At 36.5% G+C, this 27428-nt stretch overlaps 1 protein-coding gene across 2 annotated transcripts in view; it reads right to left on the bottom strand.

Moving 5' to 3' along the window:
- DSE (dermatan sulfate epimerase) overlaps positions 1-27428 on the bottom strand; it is an 82117-nt gene that overhangs the window by 28260 nt on the left and 26429 nt on the right. Inside the window, exon 2 of one of the 2 annotated variants that reach the window (XM_001369067.4) lies at positions 15245-15713. In XM_001369067.4, the coding sequence (XP_001369104.2) occupies positions 15245-15660 (416 nt within the window). In that variant the 5' untranslated portion in view covers positions 15661-15713. Of the gene's footprint in view, positions 1-15244; positions 15714-27428 lie in introns of those variants that run through there. The other variant, XM_007484457.3, reaches the window with a different exon arrangement.

The following is a 27428-nucleotide window of genomic DNA, read 5'->3' as shown; positions in this document are numbered from 1 at the left end:
AATTCCATGAGTATTACCTGTGTCCTTGATCAGAACCTATTTCCATGTTGATGTTTGCACTAGGATGTTCATTTAGAGTCTACATCCTCAACCACATCCCTTTGACCCATGTGATCAAGCAGTTGTTTTTCTTCTGTGTTTCTACTCCCACAGTTTTCCTCTGAATGTGGATAGTGCTCTTTCTCATACATCCCTCCGGGTTGTTCAGGATCACTGCATTGCCACTAATGGAGAAGTCCATTGCATTCGATTGTACCACAGTGTATCAGTCTCTGTGTACAATGTTCTCCTGGTTCTGCTCCTTTCGCTCTGCATCACTTCCTGGAGGTTGTTCCAGTCTCCATGGAATTCCTCCACTTTATTATTCCTTTTTGCACAATAGTATTCCATCACCAACATATACCACAATTTGTTCAGCCATTCCCCAATTGAAGGGCATCCCCTCATTTTCCAATTTTTTGCCACCACAAAGAGCGCAGCTATGAATATTCTTGTACATGTATTTTAAGGAGCTCATATTCTAATAAAAAAAAACAGCTTGCAAATAACTTTATACACACACACATATATGTGTATATATATGTATGTATATTCAAAAGCCAACTGGGTGGCACAGTAGATAGAGTGCAAAGCCTGGAGTTGGGAAGACCCAATTCAAATTTGGCCTCAGACACATATTAGCTGTGTGACCCTGGGCAGTCATTTAATCCTATTTGCTTCAGTTTCCTCATGGATAAAATGAGCAAATGATTCCAGTGTCTTTGCTGAGAAAACCCCAAATAGGGTGACCAAGAGTATCCCAGAACCGAAAGACTACATGGCAAATATATATCCCAAACTCAAAAGGTAAGTAGTATGGCAAAGCGGAAAGGATGATTAATTAGAAGGAACTAGGGTTCAAAGCATGGTTCTGCCACAAACTACCTCAGTGATCTGGGTCAAACTACTTCTTGTTTCAGATTCCTCATCTGAAAAAAATGGATGCTGAACTATGCGACTGTTATGGTCTCTTGTAGCTCTAAACCTGTTATCCTACAAATATGTGCCAATGTGCAGGTTTTTAAAAAATCAAAATATATTAGTACAGCAAAAAAAAAAAATCAGGGGAAAAACTTACTTTACCTTAGAGGGCATCAGAGAGTATTACTAATCTGAAAAATAAATACAGCATGGGGAATCCTATATAGAATTCTCTCTAAATTTCTTGTTATCAAATTACCCTGAATGAATAGATAGAAAATAATATCATAGCTGGTTTCATTATTGAGTATTAGCGTACAAACCAGTGGGTGGAAAATTAGTTGCCATTATTTGTGAGTGCTGCTGCCTGTCAATCTATCTTTTTCTTTATCTCGGTTTGTTTTCTTCCTTGATTTCAATTAAACTTCATCTGACTTTGATGTAGAAGGTTGGCATAAGTTTCTCTGTCTTTACTTGTGTGGCCAACAGCCTCCCTGTTTAATTGGCTCCAATAAAGAAAAATCATACTTGCCAAGTTCCTAACTTTATATTCAGGAATTTCATAGAATGTGACATGAAATGCTTTGGTTATTTTAGCCTCACTCCATTATTGGGTGTCAAAAGTGGTCATGTATGACTTTGCTTAAGTCACAGCCATAAGCACAGGTACAAAGAGAGATGGGGAGAGAGACAGAGTATAGGGGAACTGAAACCTTTAGTAAAAGCTCAGCATTGGAAGAAACCACTGACATTATCTAATCCATTGTCTACCTAAGAAAAATCTACCACCGGCGGGCACTTGGCCTTTGAAGATCTCTAGTGATAGTGAACTCAGCCTCTGGTGAGTTTGGAGTCAGATGATCTGGGCTCAAATTCGGATTCATTCATTCCACAAACTTTTATTAATTTATTACCATTTGTTACCTTTGCAACTTTGGACAAGCCATTTAAGCTATATAAATCTCAGTGTCCTTGCCTATGTAGAAAATGAATGGGTAGGGCTAGATGAGCTCTGAGGTTCATCTTTATAATTCTTTGACTTCCTGTGGTAGCCCATTCAGACCCTGGACAAAATCGTCAGAATATTTTTCCTTAATTTGTGGTACTGTAACTTCTACAAAGTGATGCTAGTTCTGCTCTCTGAGACCAAGGAAAATAGATTCAATCCCTCCTTGACATTAAATACTCTCTAATACTTGAAGATAATGATCACAACCACCTAAGCCATATATAGAAAGGGTTTACATATATAAACATATGATGTTATATAAACATATATAATAAATGTTTACAATATTATATATATAAACATAGATATTATATATTGACCTCAGACACTTAGAATCAATACTGTGTATTGGTTCCAAGGCAGAAGAGCGGTAAGGGCTAGGCAATGGGGCTTAAGTGACTTGCCCAGGGCCACCCAGCTAGGAAGTGTCTGAGGTGGATTTGAACCCAGGACCTCTTGCTTTTGGCCTGGCTCTCGATCCCCTGAGCCACAGAACTGCCCTACCACTTCCCAAGTCATTTTCTTTATAATAAGCACCCCCTAGTTCCTAAAACTGAACCTCTAAAGCAAGGTTTTGAGTCTTCTTGCTCTCCTGGCCATCCTCTTCTGAACATACTCAATATCCTTTAAATATCATAATAATGGCCAAATTCTACATGAAGCCTAACTGAACTGCTAAATTTTCTTTGGGGATTTATGAATCTTGATTTTATGGTTCCCAAATGGAAATGGAACAAGTTTTCCAGAGACTTTCCTACAAGGTCACATGAGGAAAATGTGATCTTTCTACATAAAGTTCTGCATTTAAAGTTCTAAGCTTTAGATCCTTTGACATCAACCTCTTTCTGAATCCTAGACTTAATTGGAGAATAAATTTCAGAAAAAAGAAAGCCCATGAAATGCTGTGTGGGGTTTTATTTGAAGACCCACCAAGCAGTATGTGTGTGGTGTGGTTGGTGTGTGTGTGTGTGTGTGTGTGTGTCAGACAGAGAGACAGACAGACACATTCCCTCATCTTGATGCTTACAGTAATGTCATGGATTTGATGATCTCAAAATGCCGATTGTGTGTTTTTTTGACACACACACAACATTCACCCTGAGGCTTCTAATTCACAACAAGGATCGAATAAATTCTTGATCTGCTGGGAATAAAAATTAGTTACTGCTCTGTCTAACTATGCATTTGCCTAAATCAGTTTTCCTGATCTCCAGTTGGTGATTGGTTCCAAAGTAAAAGTGAAGTAAGCTATTTTCTTTGTGATTTACATTCTGTTTAATGATAAAACTGCTTGAAAACTAATGGCCCAAACCATGTTTTTCAACCACCCATTACCAGAGGATTGGGAAGGATATTGAGACAACAGGCAAGGGAGACAAAATGTCTGGTGGATGATGAACTTAGATTCAAGAAGATCTGAATTTGAATCCCATTACAGGTATTTCCAAGCTGTGTGACCCTGGGCAAATCATTTAAATTCTGTCATAATTTCCTCATTTAAAAAATGGGATAAATAATGGCATCTACTTCATGGGGCTTTTTTTTAGGATTAAAAGAAATAATATATGTAAAGTATTTTACAAACCTCAAAGCACAATATAGTTATTCATAGTTATAGTATTATATTTGTGGTGTTATGAGTAAATTATAGTAATAAATAAGTTCTAAATTCCCACCTATAGTTATAACTATATAGTTAATAATTATTATTATAGTACAACTTAAAGAATGTGAAAATATTTAGGAGAAGGTAATAATCATTTATATAGAACCTATTTATATGCCAGGCACTGTGCTAAGTGCTTTTTACAAATATTCTCTCCTTTGATCCTAGCATGAAGCCACTGAGGTAGATGCTGTTCTTATCCACTATTTTATAGTTGAGGAAAATGGGGCAAAGTGGCTTGTCCAGTGTGACACAGGTCTTCCTCACTGCTGGCCCAGAGCTATCTCCCCTAGACCTCCTAGATGCCCCAAGAATTAACAAGACTTCTATTTTCATTGATTTGTAATGGCTTATAACATAGAGCAAATGATTATGAATCTTAAATATAGTATAGGGAAAAGAGAATTAGACATAGTACAGAAGAATTGGGCTTGTGTTCCTCCTCTTTGCCTTTCCAGCTATCATAGATGATGTTTATAATAATTTACAGTTTGCAAGACCTTCTACGTGTATTAAATGTACACTTTCCACAGTCACCCTGGTAAATAAGTACAGATATTATTTTCCCAACATTATTAGAGAGAAAAGAGGTTTACAGGTTGAGACTTATCCAAGGCCATTCAGCTGATCAATGACAGAAGTTTAATTTGACTCAGGGCTTTGTATCTCCAAATTTAGCACCCTTTCCATTATACTACACTGAAAAAGTTATTCAGTTTCTCTGGGCCTTAATTTCCTTTACTGGTGAAGCAAGGAAAACTTCCTCCCCACCTCTTACTAGGACAATCAAATGACATAATGCAAGGAAAATGTTATGTAAATGTAAAGTGTCAGTCTTGTAATTATAATTGTCCAATATTTTAGGGGTAGAAGATATTAGGTATTGGGTTGAAAAAATGAACTGATTTTGGACCCTACACTGGAAATTATGTTTTAGAATAAACCTCTGTGTTCAATTTATTTTATTGCTACTATTCTTCTCCTAAAACCTAAGTGCTGAAAATGAAAACTAACAGAAGGCCCCAGTGATGGAGAATCCCACCAATTAGAGCTTTGTCATATATACTAAGGACCACATGTGAAAAACAAACAAAATAGGATGCATTTATAAATTAAAGCTAGCCCACTAGCAAACTAGAAAAGAGCACTAAGAAAATCTCTAGGAAGATCACACGAAACCAAATTTAATGGCATCATTTTAAAAGCACTCAGTTTCAACTTTCTTTTGAAACTTCACTGAAATGAATTTGCCATCCAACAGTTTATTAAAAGGGTATATAAATAGTAACCTGAGATAAAAATAAAATTTCAAAATGGCCCTCAATCCTATCTATCCCCTTTTTGCTACTACAGAGAAGATGGCAGAGGGTACTAAGAATCACAGTTTTTAAACCATTTCTGGGCATTAACTTAGTTGTTGGCACCCCACATGTGAAATCCTTGCTCAATAACAAATAGACCTCTTATTGGATGAAAAAAAGAATAATATCAAATTTGGGCATTACCACTATCAATTAAGCCAGAAGACTGAAGAAGTTGCAGCTAAATGTAAAAATGGCTTTAAAGATTTCCCTTGGAAAGGTAAATAAAGGGGTTAGGGATGGTTTTAACATGTACCCAAGACCCTTCTTAAAATTACAAGAAACACTATTTCATGGTTTATCTGGTCATCTTTGGTCATATCTGCTCATTCTAATGCTCATGATATTCATAGAAAGACCACCATGAAAATTGAAACTTATTGACCAATACCTGTTTTTTTGAGACTAGATAGAGAAATTCTATGAAGAATACAGTTAGTCCCTTTAAATCAAATCAATATATATTTGAATCTCAACTTTGATCTCAAGGTATAAAAATAGGTAAGGATGATGAGAAATATATTGGAAAATGTGGAACAGGAATTAGGAATGTGAAAGGCTCAGAGGACCATCAAGGGCAAAGACCTCTAGTCTGCTCAGAAGTCTCATGTCCTTCTTTCAAGAATACAGGAAGTAAGAATGATTGATACTGGAATGGACATCATTAGAGACACGTGTATGATGGAAAACGAAGAAAAAGTCAGGTGGTAAGAGCATGTAGGGCTACTGGTAGAAAGCATGTATGTTTCACTGAAATATGAATGTGGGAGAAAGCAAGGAAGGCTTCCATCACCTCAAGTGGACTCCCTTTGGTAAAGTGATGAGAGGGCATGGAAAAGGGTCTACAAGGATGGGTAGGCATGTATGAATTGTGATTTTAATCCTAAGAAAAACCTTGCACATCAGTAAGGTCATAGATCTGTTTGAGTCTCTAAGTGTCATAATTTCCTTGCCTTCTTTGTAATGCCTTATGTTCTTTTCATCACTGAGTCAGGTTCTCCTCAGCATGTATATTTAATTTAAGAGAAGACTGGTTCTTAAGATTATAGTTCTAAAGTTGAAAAGGGATAGAACAGAGTCCAAATTTCTTTTTTTTACAGGTAAGGAAATGGGGGAGGGTGCCCTAAAGAGGTAAAGTGACTTGTCCAATGTGACACAGGCAATATGAGTCAGAGGCAGGATTAGGACTCAGATCCTCACGTTCCAGAGCTAGAGTTCTTTCTACTGAACCATGCTGTCCCCCAGTCCAAAAGTAATCCAGTCAACCTACCTATGTTTTTACCAACAAGACTTGAAGAGAAAAGCAATTGAAATTTCAATCCAGCTCTTGAAAATAATGAAAAGTCATTTGGAAAAGAAAGGGTAACAAAATCAAAATGATACATTTTTAAAATTTAGTTAAAAAAATAACTTCCAAGCATTCTTATCTGGTAAATGTTTAATTGACTCCCTGTGGGAAAAAGTATGCACAAAGCACACTTTTAAGTTTGATCTGCATTATTAACATTTTCTTTATCACTTTCTTAAGGCTAGACACAAGTCAAGCCCTGATTTGTAGGCTTTGCCAATTTTCATGGTGTAAATGTTCACTCTGAAAATTTAGCAACTTGTGAGCCAGTTTGTAATGACTCCAACATACTTCTAATTAGAACATAATCCAAAAGAAACAGAGAACCACAGTATCTTTGAGTACATCTTAGTAGGCTGAATCATGTTAGCAGTGATGGTTTACACCAAAGAAATGACATAAATGACATCATCAAGGAGATGCCAAAGGTGGTGGGTCAGGCAACAGAGGAAAAATGGATTGAATCAGCCTGATAGTAAAAGAACTAGAGGGAAGTCTCTGGGAAGTCTGGAGGAATTATAGAAAGATAAGTGTAAGAATCACATAAGTATGAAAGGGTTTTGATTTTTACAAGTAATGGAAACAAAGGGATGGAACTAGGGATCCATGAAAGTGTCAAAGCACAGAGTCTAAGGCTAAATTAGATCCTCAAAAAATAAGAGAGAAACTATTTTTAATTCCGTCAGTTTCTGCAGCATCTCTCCTTAATTGATAAAGTGGCTCTGTGAATTAGGACTTGTAAAAGAAAAAGATCAGAGGAGAATGTAGTCCTTGGAAAGGTTGAATTCAGATGGAAATAAGCACTTTTGAAAGGATGATTCAAACAGAGATGGCATTGGCTTGTTTACATCACTTTGGAAAGAAATAATCATTTGTGCTCATACCATTCTTCCAAATATTACAAAGATTTTTATAGAACCACAGAGTCACCACCATTTTTGACACAAGAGATAGTTTTGAAAGTCATTATTATCATTTTCACCATTATCAGTATAGTTTCCTTTTTTCCCCTGTAGTGTGTTTTACCAGATGGACACACAAAAAGGTCATTGTTTTTTTATAAAACAGCAGACATTTAAAATTATTTTTAAGCACATGTGTTTAAAAAGAGTATTTTTTAAATGACAGCTAAAATAAAATGACCTCCTTTTAGCTATTGAATTACCAAATGCCCAAATGAAATGTAACATATTCATGGATCTTTTTTATTCATGCATTTCCCAGATGGGCTATGTTTTTTTTTTTTGCTAGACAAGAATGTGAATCACTATATATCCCTTTGTCTCCTTTGCTGCTATTACCACGTTTCCGTAAAGAAAATGCCCAGTGGATCACTATCGGAAATTTGAAGAAAATCAAGCCAGTGTGAAACTTTTAAGTGTTAAACAGATGCTTGAGCAATGAGACAAGAAATGATCCCCATGTCCCCCCCAAAATTCAAACTCCCAAACCAGATACTTTCATCTCCTTTGAGCACACATACCAGAATGGCTGGCTTTGGAGTCAGAAGGACCTGGGCTCTGATCCTGATTCTGACACATACTGGCTGTGTGTGAAACTGGGCAAGTCAGTTTATCTCTCAGTATGCCAGGCAATTCTAAGATTATAAGGGAAAGAGGAATGCCTGACCTGAAATACTATATAAGAAGTTTCTGAACTGGACTTGTCCATACCAACGAAATTATAATTCTGGATCAAAACAAAAATAAAAACACATATGCAAAATCATATATAAAATGATATCTTACTGTGAGTGAAGTGTTATGATGAAAGAGATCTCTTATAGGAAGGTACATGGCAAAGCTAGACATGTCCTCATTTGATATTTCATTTCTGTCTACACATTACACCCCAGTATTTCCCATCCAAATGATAATTTTCAGAAACACAAAGGAGATAATTATATTTTGGAAAAAATGGGTTGTGGCTTTCAGTTCAACAACTCAATTCAACTTTTTAAATATTTTAAAAGACTTTTTATAAGTCTTTTTAAGACTAGTATGTTACAGATGATTCCGTAATGATAAGCATGCCAAATGTATTTATTTGCTTACTTACTCATCTACTCACTTATTCATTCATGTATTTGCTTATTTGCATATCCATTTTATTCACTTTTTTATCTGATTATTTATCTATCTAGCCATCCATTTGGTTATTTAGTTATCTCTCCATTTTTTATTCATTTGCTTATTTACCTATCCATTTATTTATTCTCTTATTTACTCAACTCTCCATCTACTTATTTCTATTTGTTCCTTTATTTATTTTCAGATTGGGTCTCTCTCTTGCCCAGGCTAGGCTTGTAAGGGCCATTTTTGACATCTCCCTACTGATTGGTTTGGGAGCTTTAATCTACTTTGTTTCTATGTTGGGGCAGTTTGCTTCTTAGGCAACAAGCTGGCCTCTGCTCCCAGGAGTTCACGATACTAATGCCTAATGTAGTATGGACATTTGATTGGCTTTGTTGTTGCTGCTGAGTTGTATCCTAGTCTTGGTGACTCTGTGGACCTCAGCATGCTAATACTGTTCAAGAGGTGTTCTTGGCAAAGATACTGGAGTGGCTTGCTATTCCCTTCTCTAGTAGATTAAGGCAAAAAAGAATTCCTGAGCTCAAGAGACACACTTGCTTCAGGCCTGTATATCCATATACCTCACTTTTCAGAAGGGCTTATGATCTTGTGCCACCATACCTGGCAGTATATGTCCCAAAGGACTTTTGTAAAGCTTTAGTTAACTTTAGATTGCACTAAGACTTTGGGACCATCATATATTTCAAATATAAATTATTTACACTATTGAGCTAATATTATTTCATCTTAGGGAAATAGGGCTTAGCATTTAACATTGTGGAGTCAAATACTATAGAACCATATCCTACAACTAGGATCAAAGGAGAAAGGAAGCGCCCATATGCACTTGGGCTACGGATTAAGAAAGCTAATATATGCCCATGCTTAGTTTATGTTTTAGTCTTGATGAATCACTTTTTATCAGTTTTCTTCTCTTTTAAAAACAATCAACAGTATACTGTATTGTTAAAATGATTATTCAATAAGAGGTTCAATTGCTGTAAAATTTAAATTATTATCTAGTAATAATGTAGCAGTCCACCCCTAGCTATGGGCAAGGGAAACAGTTAGTATGTACAGAGGGGCTTAGAAGAGAGCATGCTCAGTCTTGCGCATGGCTAGGAAAGCCTCTGACCCTTGACCCCAGCTTCCCCCAGGTGAGGCAGGAAAACAGGTTTCTTTGTGCTCACCTGGCTAAGAGAAACCACACCTATACCTTGTCATTAACCAATGATAATCATCCCTATGTATTGTGTATATTTGCATATCAAAGACATTAAAAGCAGCCACAGCAATCTCCGCCCTTCTCTTGGATCTCAACTTTCACTGATGCCTGTCCTTGCTGTGTGCTGAAGCCTGTGGCTTTGTTTCCTGCGTTTGCGAAATTGCTTTCTCCCCAGAACTAGAAGTTTGGAAAGGTAGAACAGTTCGAATCATACTCCGACCGACCATGTGTTCCTGCCTCAGTTTCCCTCATTCTGAAATTCTTCCAATCTTTGTCTCAGGTAGTTTAGCTTTTGAGACCTTACTTCCTCCCCTGTCAATCAGCGACATTAAGAGTTGAACAGGTTTGAGAGGAACCAGATCGTACCCCCTCTGGCAGAGAAAGTCTTACCGTCCTGGGCCAAAAGACCGGTTGACTTCCTCGGACTCTGTCACCTCCAGCCTTTCTTTCCCTAAAGTGATGAGGCGCACCTTGCCCTGGCTGTGTGAAATTAAGGGTTGAAAGCCACGAGGGCACCAGATGAGGTTTCCCGAACCCGCGAGAAGCCCCAAGGTAGAAAGATAGAGGAAGGATAGAATTTTGGATACCGCGAGGGGCCTGGCGAAGCCAAGTTAGAGATATGAGGTGGCAGAAATGAGTCAGAAACCAGGCCTTATTAATTATATTGGAGCCACAGCAAAACTCCGATCAGTGGACTACTCAGAAGGCTTATTCCATTCAAAGATCCAGATTCAGTAACACACAGGTCCGAGACATGATAGAGAAAAGAAAGTGCCTGGCTGAAAGCCAGGTCCCAGGTGAGAGAGATAGAGAAGGAGAGGAATTAAAGATGGAGCTTGGCCAGAGGCAAGGACAAGTATCAGTGAGAGCTGAGATCCAAGAGATGGGCGGAGATTGCTGTGGCAGCTTTTAATGTCTTTGATATGCAAATATACACAATACATAGGGATGATTATCATTGGTTAACGACAAGGTATAGGTGTGGTTTCTCTTAGCCAGGTGAGCACAAAGAAACCTGTTTTCCTGCCTCACCTGGGGGAAGCTGGGGTCAAGGGTCAGAGGCTTTCCTAGCCATGCGCAAGACTGAGCATGCTCTCTTCTAAGCCCCTCTGTACATACTAACTGTTTCCCTTGCCGATAGCTAGGGGTGGACTGCTACAAATAAAAATTATTATATTTTGAGGTTTATTAAAGATTATTAGAAATCAAGGAATAAAGAAATTACAAAATAAGAAACCACGTGCCTTGGGCTGATTAGTCCATTCAAAGCTTACTTACTACATCATTGCAATGGCCAAGCAGAGAGCTCGTGGGAAGCATTACTGCTAGTTAAATACTCACTGTGATCTCGGCCAGGTGGAGACTCAGGTGAGATTATAGGGAATTCTGGGAAATACCAAGGACTTCTGGAGATTGAAGTCTGGGGTTCAAATCTCCATTTTTACATCAATTGCAAAGTGGATAGAATATAAAAGGCTTACAGGTATGGTGGATTTTAAAAAAATTAAATTTTGCATGTTTTATGTTATGCAGAATTGTTATTTCTGGGCATTTGTTAACTCCTGACAAGGAGACTCCTTTTATCAATGTAAACTAACAAATACTCTATGACTTAAGATGTTAGAAACTTACTGCGAACATTGGGTTAAGTGACTTGATCTAGGTCATCCAACCAATACGAGTCTGCTCTTGAATTTAGGTCTTCCTGACTCCAAGTTTAGAGTCTCTCTAAACTTTCCATAATGAGATTAAAAACACAATCCAAGAGCAGTGGTAACCAAGGCAGAATGGTAAGGAACCAACATTCTGTATACTACAATCACTTCCCAAGCTGGAAAGAAGCCCTGGTTGTAAGCACACCACCTTCAGAGAGGATTACATTCAATTTCTGACATAGCTCCAGGAAAGGCAAGGCAAAGAGCACTTGCTTGATACTAACAAGTCACTGCTTTGCTTATTAAAACAAAGGGCGAAAGCATAAAGCAACATCTACATTCTATAAGGGAAAAATCTTACTCTGCTGTGTGCCAAAGGATGGAAAGAGACCAGGAACAATGAGTGAAAGATGCAAAAAGAGCAAAGTTGGGTTTGATATCAGAAAAACAAACAAAAAAAATCCTCCCTATCAAAAAGAGTTTGCCCCACATGGAATGGGCTTCTTTGGAAAATGTTGTTCACTCAATGGGACTTTTAATTTTTAAAAATTTTTTAAATTGGGAGTTTTTAAACAAAGATTGTATGACCATCTGTCACTTTTGTGTGTGTGTGTGTGTGTGTGTGGTGAAGGGAGGGTATAGAGTGGAATGCCTGGCTATGGGTTTTCCTTATGACTCCTATATTCATCAAAGTCTTCCCTGAACATGTCACCAATCCTCTTCCTTATTCACGAATAAACTTGCAACATGTCTCTAGAATTTTGAGAATTAACTTTTAGCAACTAGGTCAAAACTGACACATTTTATGTCACATTTCTTGCTTTCACTCATACCACATTGAAAGCATCTCCTCTAGAAAAAACATGCATTCAAGGTCAACATTTCTATACTTCTATGGTTTTGGTAGTATATTATAAAACTGCATTGTTTTATAAAATGGTCTTAATTTTGCTGTACTGATAAAATTATTTTTTTAAAAAGATCTTTCACAGAAGTCTTCTCTTTAACTAGTTGAAACAAAAAAAATTCTACTGCAACTATTACTTGGGAATGCTTTCATTGTTGTCTTTAAGAGGTCAACCATCTGCTAACTTACTTATCTTTATAAACTCTTTGAAAGTTAATATCTGTGTAAAATGGATCCTGAAAAAAAGGCCACTGACAGTTAAGAATGACAAATGTTTCTTTCCCTGGGACAAGTAAATCTGGTTGCCATTTTTGATTAATTGGCATTCCTAAGTAGAAATAGCTTCTACTCAAATTGTATATTTTAAGTGTTTGCTCCAAATACAGATTGAAAATATATTCTTTCTTTCTTCTTGGGGAAGTACCAGAATGCTATTAAACCAAATGATCTGGACCAAGGTTAAAACCTGTGCATAAACACTGAATCCAACCAAAAGAGGATCTTTAAAGCCTAAAATAACTACACCCTTCAAAATGGCCTTATTTTAATGCATAAAATAGTATAAAGTATTTGTCTCCGATCTGAATTTCTAGTTAATCTTACCACAAGTTTTTTCCCCTTCCATAAAGTTCCAGGAAACCCTCCCAGATTTATGGGCAAACAGGGCTCTTAACCAGATACTGGCAGAAATTAGTCAGGAAACTTGCATAATACTCCCCTTCACCTTTCTGACATCTGGCAAGATGCTCTTTGTTACAAACTTAAATGTATTGCTGACTTTTAAAAAAATGTCTTTAAAAAAGATCCACATTCCTGGTACCATCAAGTGACAAGATATAATTTAATTGCTAAGGGGAAATGTTACGTAACTTCTGGTTTATGACAGTCATCGAGAGTGAGATTTGTTTCTTTGGATTTGTATGACTAGTAACACACATAAAAGCGCTTAATAAATAAATGCCTGTTGATTGGCTAAAACACTAACGCTGGTGGTTAAATAAAGTTACTTTATTACACTTTTGAACAATCTGTACCATTCTTAATTGAGTCAAACCAACCACTCACAGCTATAAATTTTAGTGTAAATTACATAGCGGAGTTCTTAAGATGCATCTTATGATGCACACAGACATATTGTATGTATATGTCCGGATAATTGTTAGATTATTGTTAGACCTTCGATAATAATTGTTTTTTTTGTAAAAGCTTTACCTTCCATCTTAGAATTAATACTGTGTACTGGTTCTAAGGAAGAAGTGAGGTAAAAGCTAGGCAATGGGGGTTAAGTGATTTGCCTGCCTAGGACACACAGCTAAGAAGTGTCTGAGCTCAGATTTGAACCCAGGACCTCCCATCTCTAAGCCTGGCTCTCAGACTACTGAGCCACCTAGAAGCTGTCCTTCAGGGATAAGTTAACAATCCATTCAGTCATAATGACTTTCAATTCATCATTGTCATCTATTGTTGGAAAAGCTAAATAAGACACAAGTGGTTGGCTGACTTCACTATTACCAAAGAGATCACTCAGGTACTCCAGATTAAAAACATATCAAGTCAAATGAGATTTATGATATTCTAAAATACAATTATTGAAGGAGAGTGAAAGTATTCAAGTTCAATATTAAAATATTTACATAATCAATTCTGAAAACATTTGCCCCTGTTCCTCCAGCATGTTCATTCTTTCCTTTATTTCCCTTTTCTTCCCTTGTTTTTCCCTCTCTCCCTCTCTCCCTTTCTTCTTTCCCTCCTTTTCTCTTTCTTTCTTCTCCTAAACCATGATTTTCTTGGTAACAGCAGTGTGGAAACTCTGTCCACTAATACAGATAGATATTTCACCTGAAACTCATAATAAGCTCCTGAGTCTCTGATAAAGAGAGCCTTTTGCATGGTCGCCTGCTGGGACCCGTGTTTCTATCTACAACTCTTCCTACAATTTCTTCTTCATGATGCTCCCCTCGGACCCTCTCTACTCCACTTCTGGCATTCTTCGCTCTGATAGTTGAGCCTTTTTGCTTTATCTTACAGGGAACTGGACTTCTGGGCTGCTTCTGCAGTTCCTCACTTTGTCCTCATCACCAAGAGGAAGTACCTTCTCCTGACACCACATTCCAGGATCTGTTTGGTTGTCGTTTTCTCCTGCTGGAATTCATGTTCCTGGAAGTCAAGGACTATTTTGCTTCCTTTTATTTATTGTGCTTAGTAGAGTTCCTGGGATATAGAGCAAGAGCTTAATCAGTGATCTGTGTGTCTGCTGGGAAGGGCAAGGGAATAACCTAGGACCACAAAGCAAATATGTGTCAGAAATAAGAGTGGGGCCCTCCTGACTCCTGGGACCAACCCTCTTTAGAAATGGTGAGGTGAGGGGTGGATAGAGAGCTGGACTTGTAGTAAGGAAGACACGGTTTCGAATCCCACCTGAAACACTTACTAACTTCATGGCCCTGGGTGAGTCGATTCATATCTTCCAGCCTCCGTTTCCTCAGCTATAGAATAAGTATAACGATAGCACCTACTTTGCTTGTAAAACTCAAATGGGAGAATATATGCAGGGTGTTTTGCAAACCTTAAATCTCTATAAAAATGTTAGCTATTATTATTATTATGCCATACAGCTTCTTTTGGCTACATTATGCCTAAATATTTTGATGTTTAATCTTTAAAATAAGGCTAAGAAAAATCTCTAAGATGTCAGACTAGTTCAAACTTGTTAAGAACTCAAAGGACATTGATGAAGCCAGGGCTGTAACCAGTTGTGACTAAAGGAGGTTTCCATTTGGAGAGCTCTAATGGGAGGATATAGGGAATGAGGGGACATCATTAGATATTATTTCTCCTATCAGAGTGAAACACACTAGAGATAGGGTACAATTTTCAAACTCTGCTTTGGGTTAAAAATATTTGGTATCAGCTTGGTCATGACCAGCAGAAGGCACATAAGAATCCAGGTGAGAGCACTTTAACGAAAGCCCAGATACACCGGCTCCTTTTTAAGCATCAGCATTAATACAGTAAGAACAAAAGAAAAGACAAAAATCTACCAACTAGGCTGAGCAGCCATCCTCTCCATGTAGTCCGTGGCCATATTTCGGGCTTCGATGTTCTCGGGGTACAGCACACAGAACATTGCCAAGGCGCCCAGGTTGTTGCCATAAATCTCATTCCACCTCGCGCTGTAGTCCTTGGGATCCCAAGGAGGAAGATACTCCAGAGGACTGGACAGCATGGTCTGCACCGCTTCGGTCAACCGTGCTGCAATGTGCCTGTGGGTCCCTCCTGCTCTCTGCTGTAGCTCTTCCACTTCTCCCTTGGAAAAATACAGCATCGGGTGGCTGTCATAGTTGGCATTGATGAAGGGAATCATGACTTCGGGGTTCTCGTCGGTGATACAGGCTGCCACAAAACAACACAGATGTATGAAAAACACACTGGGAGCCCCCCGTGTGTGAGTCCTCATTATGGCATCAGATCTCCAAGTCGCAAAGGCAGCCAAACCATCTTTGAAATGTCCTGAAAGAAGGGGAAAAAAAAGATAAATCAATATGGCATGGTGGGAAACATAGGGAAGAAAGGACTTTGTATACTTAAAAAAAAAATCTTACCTTCCATCTTGGAATCAATTAATACCGTGTATTGGTTCCAAGGCAGAAGTGGTTAGGGTTAGGTAATGGGGGTGCCCAGGAAGTGTCTGAGAGCAGATTTGAACCTAGAATCTTCTGTCTGTAGGCCTTGTTCTCAATCCCCCGAGCCACTTAGCTACTCCCAACACCATGTATATTTTTAAATGTGGTACTACATGGCCCTGAGTTTAAATTTCATAAGTATAGGGTTCTCTAATACTATAAAAATGTATATTTGAAGAATATTTTAGAAAGGTAACTAATAGCTAATGAATCCTATTTCCAAAAATGAGAGTCAAGCAAAAATATTAACCACATGTAGACATTTTCACCGAAGACATCACAACCTATAATGAGGAAAATAATATTGCACAAACAACAAAATTTTGATCATTTTCCACACAGGAAGGTATTTTTTCCCCTATGATAAAATCTTATGCTACTTCAATGGGAATATAAGTGGCTAAGAAGAAAAAGTGGAATTTTTTTTCCAGTTGGGCAGAGTCTTTATTTTATTTTTATTTTTTGAAAAATTTATTTAGTCAATTTAGAGCATTATTCCTTGGTTACAAGAATCATGTTATTTCCCTCCGTCCCCTCCCCCATCCCTTCCTGTAGTTGACACACAATTCCACTGTGTTTTACATGTATCCTTGATCAGAATCTATTTCCATGTTGTTGATGTTTGCATTAGGATGTTCATCACAGTATGTAAGTGTGTATAATGTTCTCCTGGTTTGGAAATATTTTTTAAATGACCTTTCTCTGAATCACTTTTTTTCCCCTATATTAAGTGTTGGAACTAATAAATCTCTAAGAATTTAAATAGTCAAAAGTATTATGACTAATGTGAAGCAGTAGCAAGACCAATTGAGCAGAAGGAGCAAAAGAAAGAAGACTTAATCTCTGGCATGTATTTTTTGATCCAGGAACCTCCTATCTGTTCCATGAACGAGATACTGCTTTCTATCTCTTGGCTCTGAATATTCTCTCTAGCTATCCCCCATGCCTGCAACCTCTCTCTCCTCAGCTCCATCTACTGACCTCCCTGGTTTCCTTTAAGATCCAACTAAAATCCCATTTTTTTACTGGGAGCCTTCCCTAACTCCTCTTAATTTTAGTTATTATTATATTAACATAATATATTTATAATATAACAATAAGAAGTATTATATAACAATAACTTATTATTGTTAAGTTGTTGTTATATAATATATTATAGAAAAGTAATTATATATACATATATTAATATAATTCTTAATTCTATTTTAATTCTCTCCTGTGTATAGCTTTTTTGGGGTATATATTTGTTCAAATATTATCTCTCCTGTTAGATTATAAGCCTCTTTTTGTATTTCCAGTGCTTAGTAGTAGGTACTTAACAAATGTTTATTCATTTACTGATTAACAAAAAGGGGGTCAACATCTATCAAAACTTTCTCCCAGTGGCAGATAATAGCATCAGTTCAGCAAAGGATTTGGAATGCCAGTGTGAGCTTAAAGTAATTGTCACTACTTGCCGTTTATTTTAACAGATCTTCAAAAATGCTAGAGATCTATAGATACAGATACATACATATAATCCATACATATATATGTGTCTGTTTTTTCTGAAAATACTGACCCCTAAAAGTAAATAGTCTTTTCCCCATATAACTTTATAGTGTTATTTTTACATTTTGCACATAGAGTTTGAGTGCAATTTAGTAAGGTGAAAATTTAAACCAACCTATATATGTTCTTACAAATTTGATATTCTAAAAACTAGTTTTAATGGAACATTTGCTTATAGGTTAAAAGAGAGTCTGTTCAAATGTAGTAATGTAAAAAAAAAAAATCTCAGACTACTATGCCCCACATCTGGGATAAAACAAGCATACAATCCTCCAGAGGAAAGTCAGAGAATTCCTAAAATTCCTAAGAGGGGAAAGGTTATAGAAAGCAGACCAGAAAGACAGTTTTATGTAAATAATGAACAGTAGTTTTCAATTATTAAAAAAAAGAGAGGCTGATGGAGCAAGGAAAAATGGTTTCCATAATCAGAAAGAATACTAAGAATTAAATATACCTAGATTATGAGATAGATTTTTAGATATAATTAATGTGAGAATGTTCCTCTCTTGGACAAGCATAGTATAATTTATTTCATAGTTATGACAAATCATACGCATTATGTTATGTTATATATTATATTATATTAGGTATATAAAATAAAGTAAATGGTAACTCAAAACAAAAGAATCAACTATACACTTTAGCCTAATCCACATCTTCCTTTTGGTGCATTTTTTAAGATCAAAGCAATTGGAATCATATAAAGATGTTAGATTAAATTCTGCTAAATTATATTTGTGTATATATTATGTATCAGACATAATATATTTTGTTATATTTTTTGAATATTGGAAATAAAAATCATTGGTTATTTTCCTGAAATATTTGTCATCCCCTTAATTTGCAAAATTTGAGATAACTGTACTAAATAACATCCCTATTGTGTCTAGGACTCAAAGCTTCAATAGGTCTGGCTGACTGGCTGTCTCAAAATCATAAGCTGGACCTAGTCCATAGAAATAGTCTTCTCAATGGAACAGAGGATGGGGTGGAGGTAGAGAAAAAGATTATGGCCTCCAGAAATAAAATTATTTAGTTGAGTCTACTTATGACTGGTTATATGTATGGTCATCTTCATCAGACAATGATATTAATGATAAAGGAAAGTACACACGCATGGCATCCTGAAAACTCTTAGACCTAATCCTATCTAGTCTGTGTCCATCTTAGGTCTACACTGCTCAGAGTGAATTTAAAGGAGGGAAGAGAAACAAAAAAAAGTGGAAAAAAGGTGAATGTGAAGGGAAAGAAGGAGTAGGGAAAGAAGGGAAGAGGCCAAAAAAATGAAGAAAATAACAAGGGAAAAAACAAATGAAGAGGAAGGAGATGAGAATGTAAGTGTATGTGGTGCCTGCTCTACTGCTTCTATCCTATATATCAATAGTCTTAGACTCGACAAGCAGAGTTCTTTATGTTCTTTACTATGACTCCTGGCACTATTTTTAAAAAATTATAATAGTTCAACATTTAGACTAGTGGTGATTATTTGGAGAGGAATGAACCCCGAAGAAAGCAAATTCTTCTGTAACTTAAATACTGTGTGGTCCATGAAAATTTAGTAATGAAGGGATTGTATAACTTCCTTCCTTCATCTTTGGGCAGTCAGTTTCCTTCTTTTATAAATACAAGGTTTGGACCAGAAGGCATCTGAGGTCCTTTGATTCTTCCATATCACTTGTACAGAAGTATAGTGAGATTTAGTGGGTATGTCTAGATTTGTTTCTTCTTTTTGTGCCACAGATCCCTTTGATAGTCTGGTGAAGCCCCTGATCCCATCTTATAAAAATTTTAAAGGCACAAAATAAAATACAGAGGAGTAAAAAGGAAACTAGTGATATTGAAATATAGTTACCAAAATATTTTTTAAAAACAAGTTCATGGGCCCTAGGTTAAAAACTCTTCCTAGATAGCATCCTTAAAACTGTGGAATCATTGATTCTAACCTTAAGTGACTCACATTGGCATTTGAACTGCCCTGCCAAGAATGCTTTCACTTGTACATTTCTTCCCAGTTTGAAAGTTTTCTCTAAAACCTGAAAATTGTTGTTTTGGATATAACTGTGATATGTTGGGCCAGTTTCCTGATTATTATTTCAGCTGACCAGGGTGGAAATGTTACCTGGGTCATGATTTACTGAGGCAGGACAGTACACTAGCCTGTTTCCATGGCTGACCCTAGGTGTGTCCCTGCCACTCTCTAGGACACAACTTCCATGTTCTCTAGTTGTCAGATTCCACTGTTTCTCCCTGTACTCTAAAGATGGAAGAGTCAATATCACTCCCACATCTAACTCTAGTTTATTAATTGCTATTGTTTTTTCAATCATTTTAGTAGTGCCCAACTCCTTGTGACCCCATTTGGGGTTTCATGGCAAAGATACTGTGGCATGCCATTTCTGTCTCCACTTTTACAGATGAGGAGACTGAGGCAAACAGGGTGAAGTAACTTGCCTAGGACCACACAGCTAGTGTCTAAAGCCAGATTTGAACACCACCTAGCTACCTACCAATTTATTCGTCTTAAAGACAAAATGATTGGATATAGACTAAAAAGACCAAGATTTGATTCCTGCTCCTGTCACTTATGGCCTGTGTGACCCAAGCCAAGTGAATTAATTCATTTCCCTGAATTTCAATTTCCTCCCTTGTTAAATGGATGTGATGACAGCTACATTAGCAACATCTTTGTTTTATGGTGGGGGAGGGGGGAGGAGTACTTTTTAAACCTTAAATTGAAAAGGAATTAGTTTTTCCTATATTAAGAAATAAATTGCTATCCCTCCTTAGTTTAGCTGAGAAACTATTTGGAATTTTCCAAAAGAAACTTTGATTTCTAAGAAAACTCTTCATCTTTCCTCTTCAAATATACCTGAATCACAGTATAAAAAGAGAAGCATTTTTAGAGAACAGATTTCTGATTCACACCTCACTTTATTCTACACACAGAACAGTTTGTCCTGCATAATTTATGGGACATCCAGTTTTTCTCAAGTTTTTGCCCCTCCCCTCAACTAAATCAAAAGTCCCCGTTTTTAAGAACTTGGGCATTTCCTCTTTCTACTTCCTCATTGAGCACTACTCCCTGTTCAGTTAGATGAGACAAAAAGATTCTAAAGTCTAATAGGTCAGTCTCTCAATTCTCTCCCTTTTCTTTAGAGAAAGAAATAATTTTAATCATAATTAATGATAAATATAAACATTAACATAGTAGAGTCATAGCTAGACATAGTGGTATCATATAGAACTTTCCTCCTATATTATGGAAAACCAGGTATCATTTTCCAACAATCTCCTTTTGGACATTAATGGTTGAAAAGAGATACAACAAGGCATCTATGAAATTGTTAAGTTTTTCTAGACTGTGAGAATTTTGACCCAATGTTCAAGAAGAGACTTTTTCAAAATAGTTCAATTATAGCCTAAACCACAGAAGCCTATAAAATCTATTAATGTAGATGTGATAGATTTTCCATCCATAATCCAACTGCCTTGACAGCTAAAGACTTAATTACCCTGAGATCTGTATTACCAAAAAATTATTTCTTCCAACTCTCTTCAAATAATGCAGTGATTCTTCTCTTGATTCTCTTGTATCCTATGGCCTTACATCTCGGTTCCTTTGTCATGAAGACACTTTTTTACAATGGTTGGCATTCAATTATATAGCCTGTACTGTAAGCTGCCATGAAAGGCAGCATGGACATCCTGGCTAGAAAGCTGGTCTTGGAGTCAGGAAAATCTAGGGTTGAGTCCAGCTTCTGACACATACTAGCTCAGGGACCCTGGGCAAGACACGTAACCTTGTAGTGGTCCAGGCAGTTCTCTAAGACTATACATTGCAGAGCAGTTGATGATCTGCTCTGGTAAAGGGAAAGGGAATTCCTCATGAGGAATTCCCTAAGCCAAAGAAATCACAGGGCTAGACCTGCCACCCCACTTTCTCCACTAATGCCACAATCCATTGCCTAATTATCAGGTGGAGATGGCTCTGTGTTCTTCCTGGATATCTGTGACTAATGTTCTGGCAAGAACCAAACAGGAAAGAGTTGAAGAATAGATTCAACAGTGGATGGTGTGTCAGTTGTCAGATGAACAATTCAAAAAATCCACAAGTAAATTTACATTTATGAAGGAAATAGCTGGAGAGAAAATCCCAGACCTACGGAACTACTAAAGAAATGTGGTTAACTAAAATCTTGTGACCTACAAGATAATGCTGATGCACTTTGCCAATTAATAAACATTATTTAAACACCTACTATGTGACAGGCACTTTGCTCTGCATTGGCAATACAAACGAATAAAGACGGTTCCTGTTCTCAAGGAGTTTTATCGAAATAGTCATCTTCTTGGGTCCGCACTTAACATATATTCATTGCACATAACATATTTTCTTGTTTTAGTGCTAAGAAAAATAAATGCATAAACTAGTTGACAGAACTGATAATTACTTAAAGTAGGATGTTAATAATTTAGTCAAAGTTTCAGGGCAGCTAGGGAGCATAGTGGAAAAGTGCCAGGTCAGGAAGACCTGGGTTCTAATTTGGCCTCAGCCACTTCTTAATGGTGTGAGTCTGGGCAAGTCACTTAACCCTAATTGCCTAGTCCTCCTCCCTTTTCTTAGAATTGACACCAAGACAAAAGTATGTGTTTTTTTTTAAATAATAGTAATGTCATGGGATCACAGATTTAGAACTGTAAGTGACTTATCTAGAGCAGTTTCCTCATTTTACAAATAAGGAAGGGGAGTCCCAGAAATGTAACTTGCTTGAGTTAACACAGATAATGAGTGTCAGAAGTGGGATTAGAAATTAAGGTACCCCCCTCCCCATCCCAAGTTTCCTTCCACTGTACATGCTGCTGTTATTTGGTACATAAACCAGAAAAATAAATACTTGGTTCTGTGGAGGACTGAGAGGAGACCATATCACAGGATGAGACGGTATGGATGGGTTGAAATCTGCTCACATCAAGAAGATCATTTTCCCGTTGAAGGTGAATTATAAGTGGGTTAACTTTAAGCCCTCTTCCAATAAAAGTAACTTTACTAATATTGTATTTGATATACCAATTTTTCTTTTTTAAGAACAAGTTTTAAGACTGACCATATTTTATTCTTATACTAACTCTGTGAAATAGAGAAGTATAGCTATTATTATTCACTGAATTTTATGAATTGAGAAACAGAAGCACAGACAAGTTAACTTGATATATGCCCAAAGTCAAACAGTTTCAGAGCCAAAACTAGAACCTGAGAATAGTAAATTTTATGCCCACACTCCTTCTATTAGATTATATTTATCTTAAAACCAAATATACTCTGCAATCTGTTTCAGCTACCTTCACAAAATGAAAACACAAAGAAAGAATAATCTGAATGGATGTGAAAGAACTGAGAGATAAATATGTACATAGTATTTTTTTTAATACACTAATCTTCTGTCTTATCAATTCTAAGGCAGAAGGATGCCAAGGACCAGGCAATATGGGTTAAGTGACTTGCCCAGGATCACCTAGCTAGGAAATATGCATAATGTTTCAAATATTATATTTTTCCATATGCTTTGTGGCCATTTTTTAGAATAAAAAGTATAGTAACACAAAGATCCTACCAATTTTTTTGGTACTTAAAAGTGAAATATATCATGGAATCCTAAAAATCTAAGAGCCGAAGAGACTGAGAAACCAACAGAAGAGGGTGAATCAGTTCCCAAATTAAGAGGCATCCAACCCTGGCTATTCAGTAATCATGAAAAAGCTTGAGAAAAAAATTACACTAGAGTTGGGTTATTTTACAACTGGCAGAGAACAAGGAGATCATCTAGTTTAAAGTACTTGATTATAAATGTGAAAATAAAAGTCCACCAAGGTGAAGGGACTTACTCAAAGTCACCCAGTTAATTAGTTGGACAGCTATGACTAGAACACACGTCTCCAGATGCCCAGGGCACTGCTCTGTCTGTCACACAAAGCACAGCCTGCTCCCAGCAAAGGAAATCCATATGACCTTTGAAGAAGTTCAGTTATTTTCTTTCCCAGACAGATGAGAAAGAATATAAAAGAATATTTCCTGAGTTTATTTGCTTCCCAAGGCCACTACTAACTAATCACCAATCAGTCACACCTTCTTACTACCTCATTATTTCCAGAACAAGTTCCTACAAATCAAATACAGATGGTTAAAAAAGCCCATGCTACTCTTTATTCCCTTGCTTCAATCTTTCTCAAATATCTAACCAAATGAAAAGTTTCTGGAGACCTTTCTTTCCAGATTTTTCAAATGAGGCTCAATGACCTTTATTAATATGGTTTTGAAATAAAATAAATCTATAGTAAACTACTCTTATCCTGCTTCCATATGCTTCAACATATCCAGAGCAAATGAATAATCTTCACACAAGTGGCACTCAATTTCTAATAAAACCATACTCCCTACATTATGAAATACCTAGGCTCAGAGACATTTCTGAAGATGAGATACAACCCTGGACAAGAGATATGAGGTCAAATCATAGCTCAGAAACTTTGGGTGATTATAGACAAGTCATTCAGTTAAGTGGCAAAGGAGAAAGAGAGCTGAACCTGGAATGAAGAAGACTCATCTTTTTGGGTTCAAATCCAGCCTCAGACACTTATTAGCTATGTGACCCTTGTCACTTAACCCTGTTTGCCTCAGTTTCCTCATCTGAAACTGATCTGGAGAAGAAAATGGCAAATCACAAAGAACACCCTAACTGGAGTCATGAAGAGTAGGACAAAACTGAAAACAATTGAACAACATTTATCCTTTCAATGTCTTAGCATGCCATCTATAAAATGAAGAAAACACTGGTATTGCCTACTTCACAATGTTGTTCTGAGAAATGTTTTTTGTGAGGCTTAAATTGTTACACAAATCTGAGTTCATTTTAACATTTGAGAAAACAACTTTCAATCAAAAGCACTTCTTGTATGCAGTTTGTTTCTTTTTTTTAAGGGGTAAGAGGAAAATTTCACAAAGGTTGTTTGGGACAATTAAAAATCAAATCCCAATAAATGTTATCATGAACAAAAACCACAATATTAAATAAACCTTTCCAGATCTAAGAAAACGGTACATGCACACCGCTTTGACTTACATTGTAAGCATTTATAGATGAATTTATAAATAAGAACTGCCAGCATTTCTAGAATAATTGAGTTTCATTATAGATGACAAAGGGACCATATGAAATTCTAATTCTAATACTTCAGTCCCAGATGGTAATATGAGAAGGAAATGGCACTTAAGACAAATTTGGGGAAATCAGCTATAGTCACTCAGCTGCAGACATTAGTAATCTGTGCTGGGAGTATAATTGTGATCACATTTAATTGATTTTCAAGATTAGCCTAAAGAGAGACTAATTCAAAGACAATGAAAAAGATCCCAGACTACATCATTAGTACTCCACCTCTCCAAAAGGGGAGGATTTTTATTAGGTTTCTTTCCTAAGGTAATCAGAGAAAAAAGGGAAAGAAGACATATTTTTCTAAAATATAACAGTTCTCCTTATGGGGGCAAAGAACTGGACACTGAAGGGATGCCCGTCAATTGGGGAGTGCCTGAACAAATTGTGGCATATGATTATGATGTAATACTACTGTACTGTAAGAAATATGGAAAGGCCTGTATGAAATTATGAAGAATGAAAAAAGAACAGCAACAGAAATATTGTTTGAAGAATAACTTGTGTGTTCTCACCTCTAGAGATGGACTGGATAAACAGAAATAAGCAAGACATAGTTTTATATATATATCTTCTTTAAAAATCAAATGATGCTTTCTTTAATGAAAGGGGAGGAAATTACCTGCATATATTTATATATCAAATAAATAAATTTAAATTTTAAAAGGGAGGGAACTGAAATGATGTTATTTGCTAATGACCAATGTACCCATTTTCTTTCTAATTCAACTCAACTAGTATTTAAGTACATATTAAGTGCCAGGCACTGTGCTGGGCTCAGAGGATACCAAACCAAAAAAAAAAAAAACATCTCTCCCTTCAAGAAACTTATATTCTACAGACTCCTGGTATCCCTGAGATTATAAAATGCAAGAGAAGGTCTCCAGTACGTTGGCAAGATTGTGTATCTGGTAGGGTCAGTTTATCTGTGAGGACCAAAATCCAGTGAAAACTCAAATTCTTGAGAACTGGTGTTTCCCTTGGTCTCGGGTGTCTCCTTGTTGGCAAGAACTTCTGATATCTAAACTCAACTTGTTTATCATGGTCCAAGGCAAATGGGATCTCAAACTAACCCCAGGAAGAAGTTGTATAGCCATCAAGCTTCCCCCACTTCTGCATAGAAATAACTTAAAACTGTTTTATATACATCTTTGTGCCATCTTCCTCTTTGCATCTGCTGCTCTACCTGGTTACATGGAACAAGATGTCTCTATGCTGGGTACCTGCCCCCCCCCCCGGTACCAAACGCCCCTCCCCTGCTTTTCTGTCCCCTCATTTGTTATCTTCTCCCATTAGATTGTAAGCTCCTTGGCTGTCTTTCTTTTTATTAATTATATACCCAAAGATTAGCAGTGTTTGGCACATAATAAGAATTTAATACATATTTACAGAATTTTTAGGACTGGATTCTTGATGAAAAGATGAGAACAGGTTTGACTAGATCAGTGGGGTCAAACTCAAATAGAAATGGGGGCCCATATGGATGGATCTCTGCAGGTCATAGATTTAGTTTCAATATGTAGTGTTATCTATGGTTTTTGGCATTTTTATTTATTTATTATATATTATATTCATTTATTTTGTTAACTATTTATTTGTTAACTAACCATTACATTTTAATCTGGTTCAGGCAGCACATGAAAGTGTTTCAGGTGGTAAGTTTGACACTTTTACACGTGCTTCTAGTTGTCCATATATGAGTATCTGATGCTATGAAAAAAGAATATATAAGCTTTTACAAATTATTTTTTATAGCAGACCACATCTTTACAACTGTGCAATTAACTTATATTCAATAATTACTTATTCAACAAACACCATACAAGACCCTGCTGTTTTTGTGATTCATTTCAAATAGGTAAGCATTTATTATAGGCTTTCTAGTGCCAGCAACAGTATTTTGTATTGAGGATACAAAAGCAAAAAATACCCCCACGGTCTCTGTATCAAGTAGCTCACATTCTACGGGGAGGAGCTGACAAAATTTATGAATTCTAGGAAACATAAGACATCAAAAAGTTAAGTTAATAAAATTATATGTACATGTATATAGTTAATAAAAGACAACAAAAAGTTCCTTGCATTTGAGGATTTCTAGTAGAACCCAGATAATGACTTGTGGGATATACTATAGAGAGGATTCTATCTCAGGTGTGGTCTGAAACCCTGGATGACCTCTGAAATCCCTTCCATCTCTTGAGTTCTGTGATTTCATAAAACTACTCAGTACAATATACTAGTGTTCATTGATTTAATTTGTAAGGAAATTTTGCTTTAAATTTGCTCTCTAACCTTAAGTCTGTAGGATCAAAACAGTTGTAAATAGGCACACCAGGACTTAGTGGTGTTGACACCTTAGGAATTGGATCAGAAAATCATAACTTCCTCCAGCACACCAATTGACAGAGGTAAAAAAAAAGTTCTCAAAACTTAAGAATAAAACTTGAAGGACTCATTTCTCTGGGACTTAAACCAGGAGTAGATGGCTAGAATTTCTAATATAATGCCCATTCATATTCTCTCTCTGCATATCTATATCTATCAATATATAGACATATATCCTAGTAAAGTAACAACTAGTTTATTTAGCAATTTATTGGATATCTATAACCAAGAATCTTTGTATTACTTACTCCTTTGGCAACCATGTAAAAAGTACCTATTATGTGAAAAACAATACTGGAGTATAAAGATAATTAAGATATTATTATTATTTTTATGAAGTTAACAATATAGCAGGGGAGATATAACACATATACCTAAATTTTTCTCTTTCTCTTCCA

The sequence above is a fragment of the Monodelphis domestica genome, chromosome 2 (genome assembly GCF_027887165.1).
Source record: "Monodelphis domestica isolate mMonDom1 chromosome 2, mMonDom1.pri, whole genome shotgun sequence".
NCBI lineage: Eukaryota > Metazoa > Chordata > Mammalia > Didelphimorphia > Didelphidae > Monodelphis > Monodelphis domestica.
The sequence above is the reverse complement of the archived record's forward strand: the minus strand, read 5'-3'. Positions and strand labels throughout refer to the sequence as shown.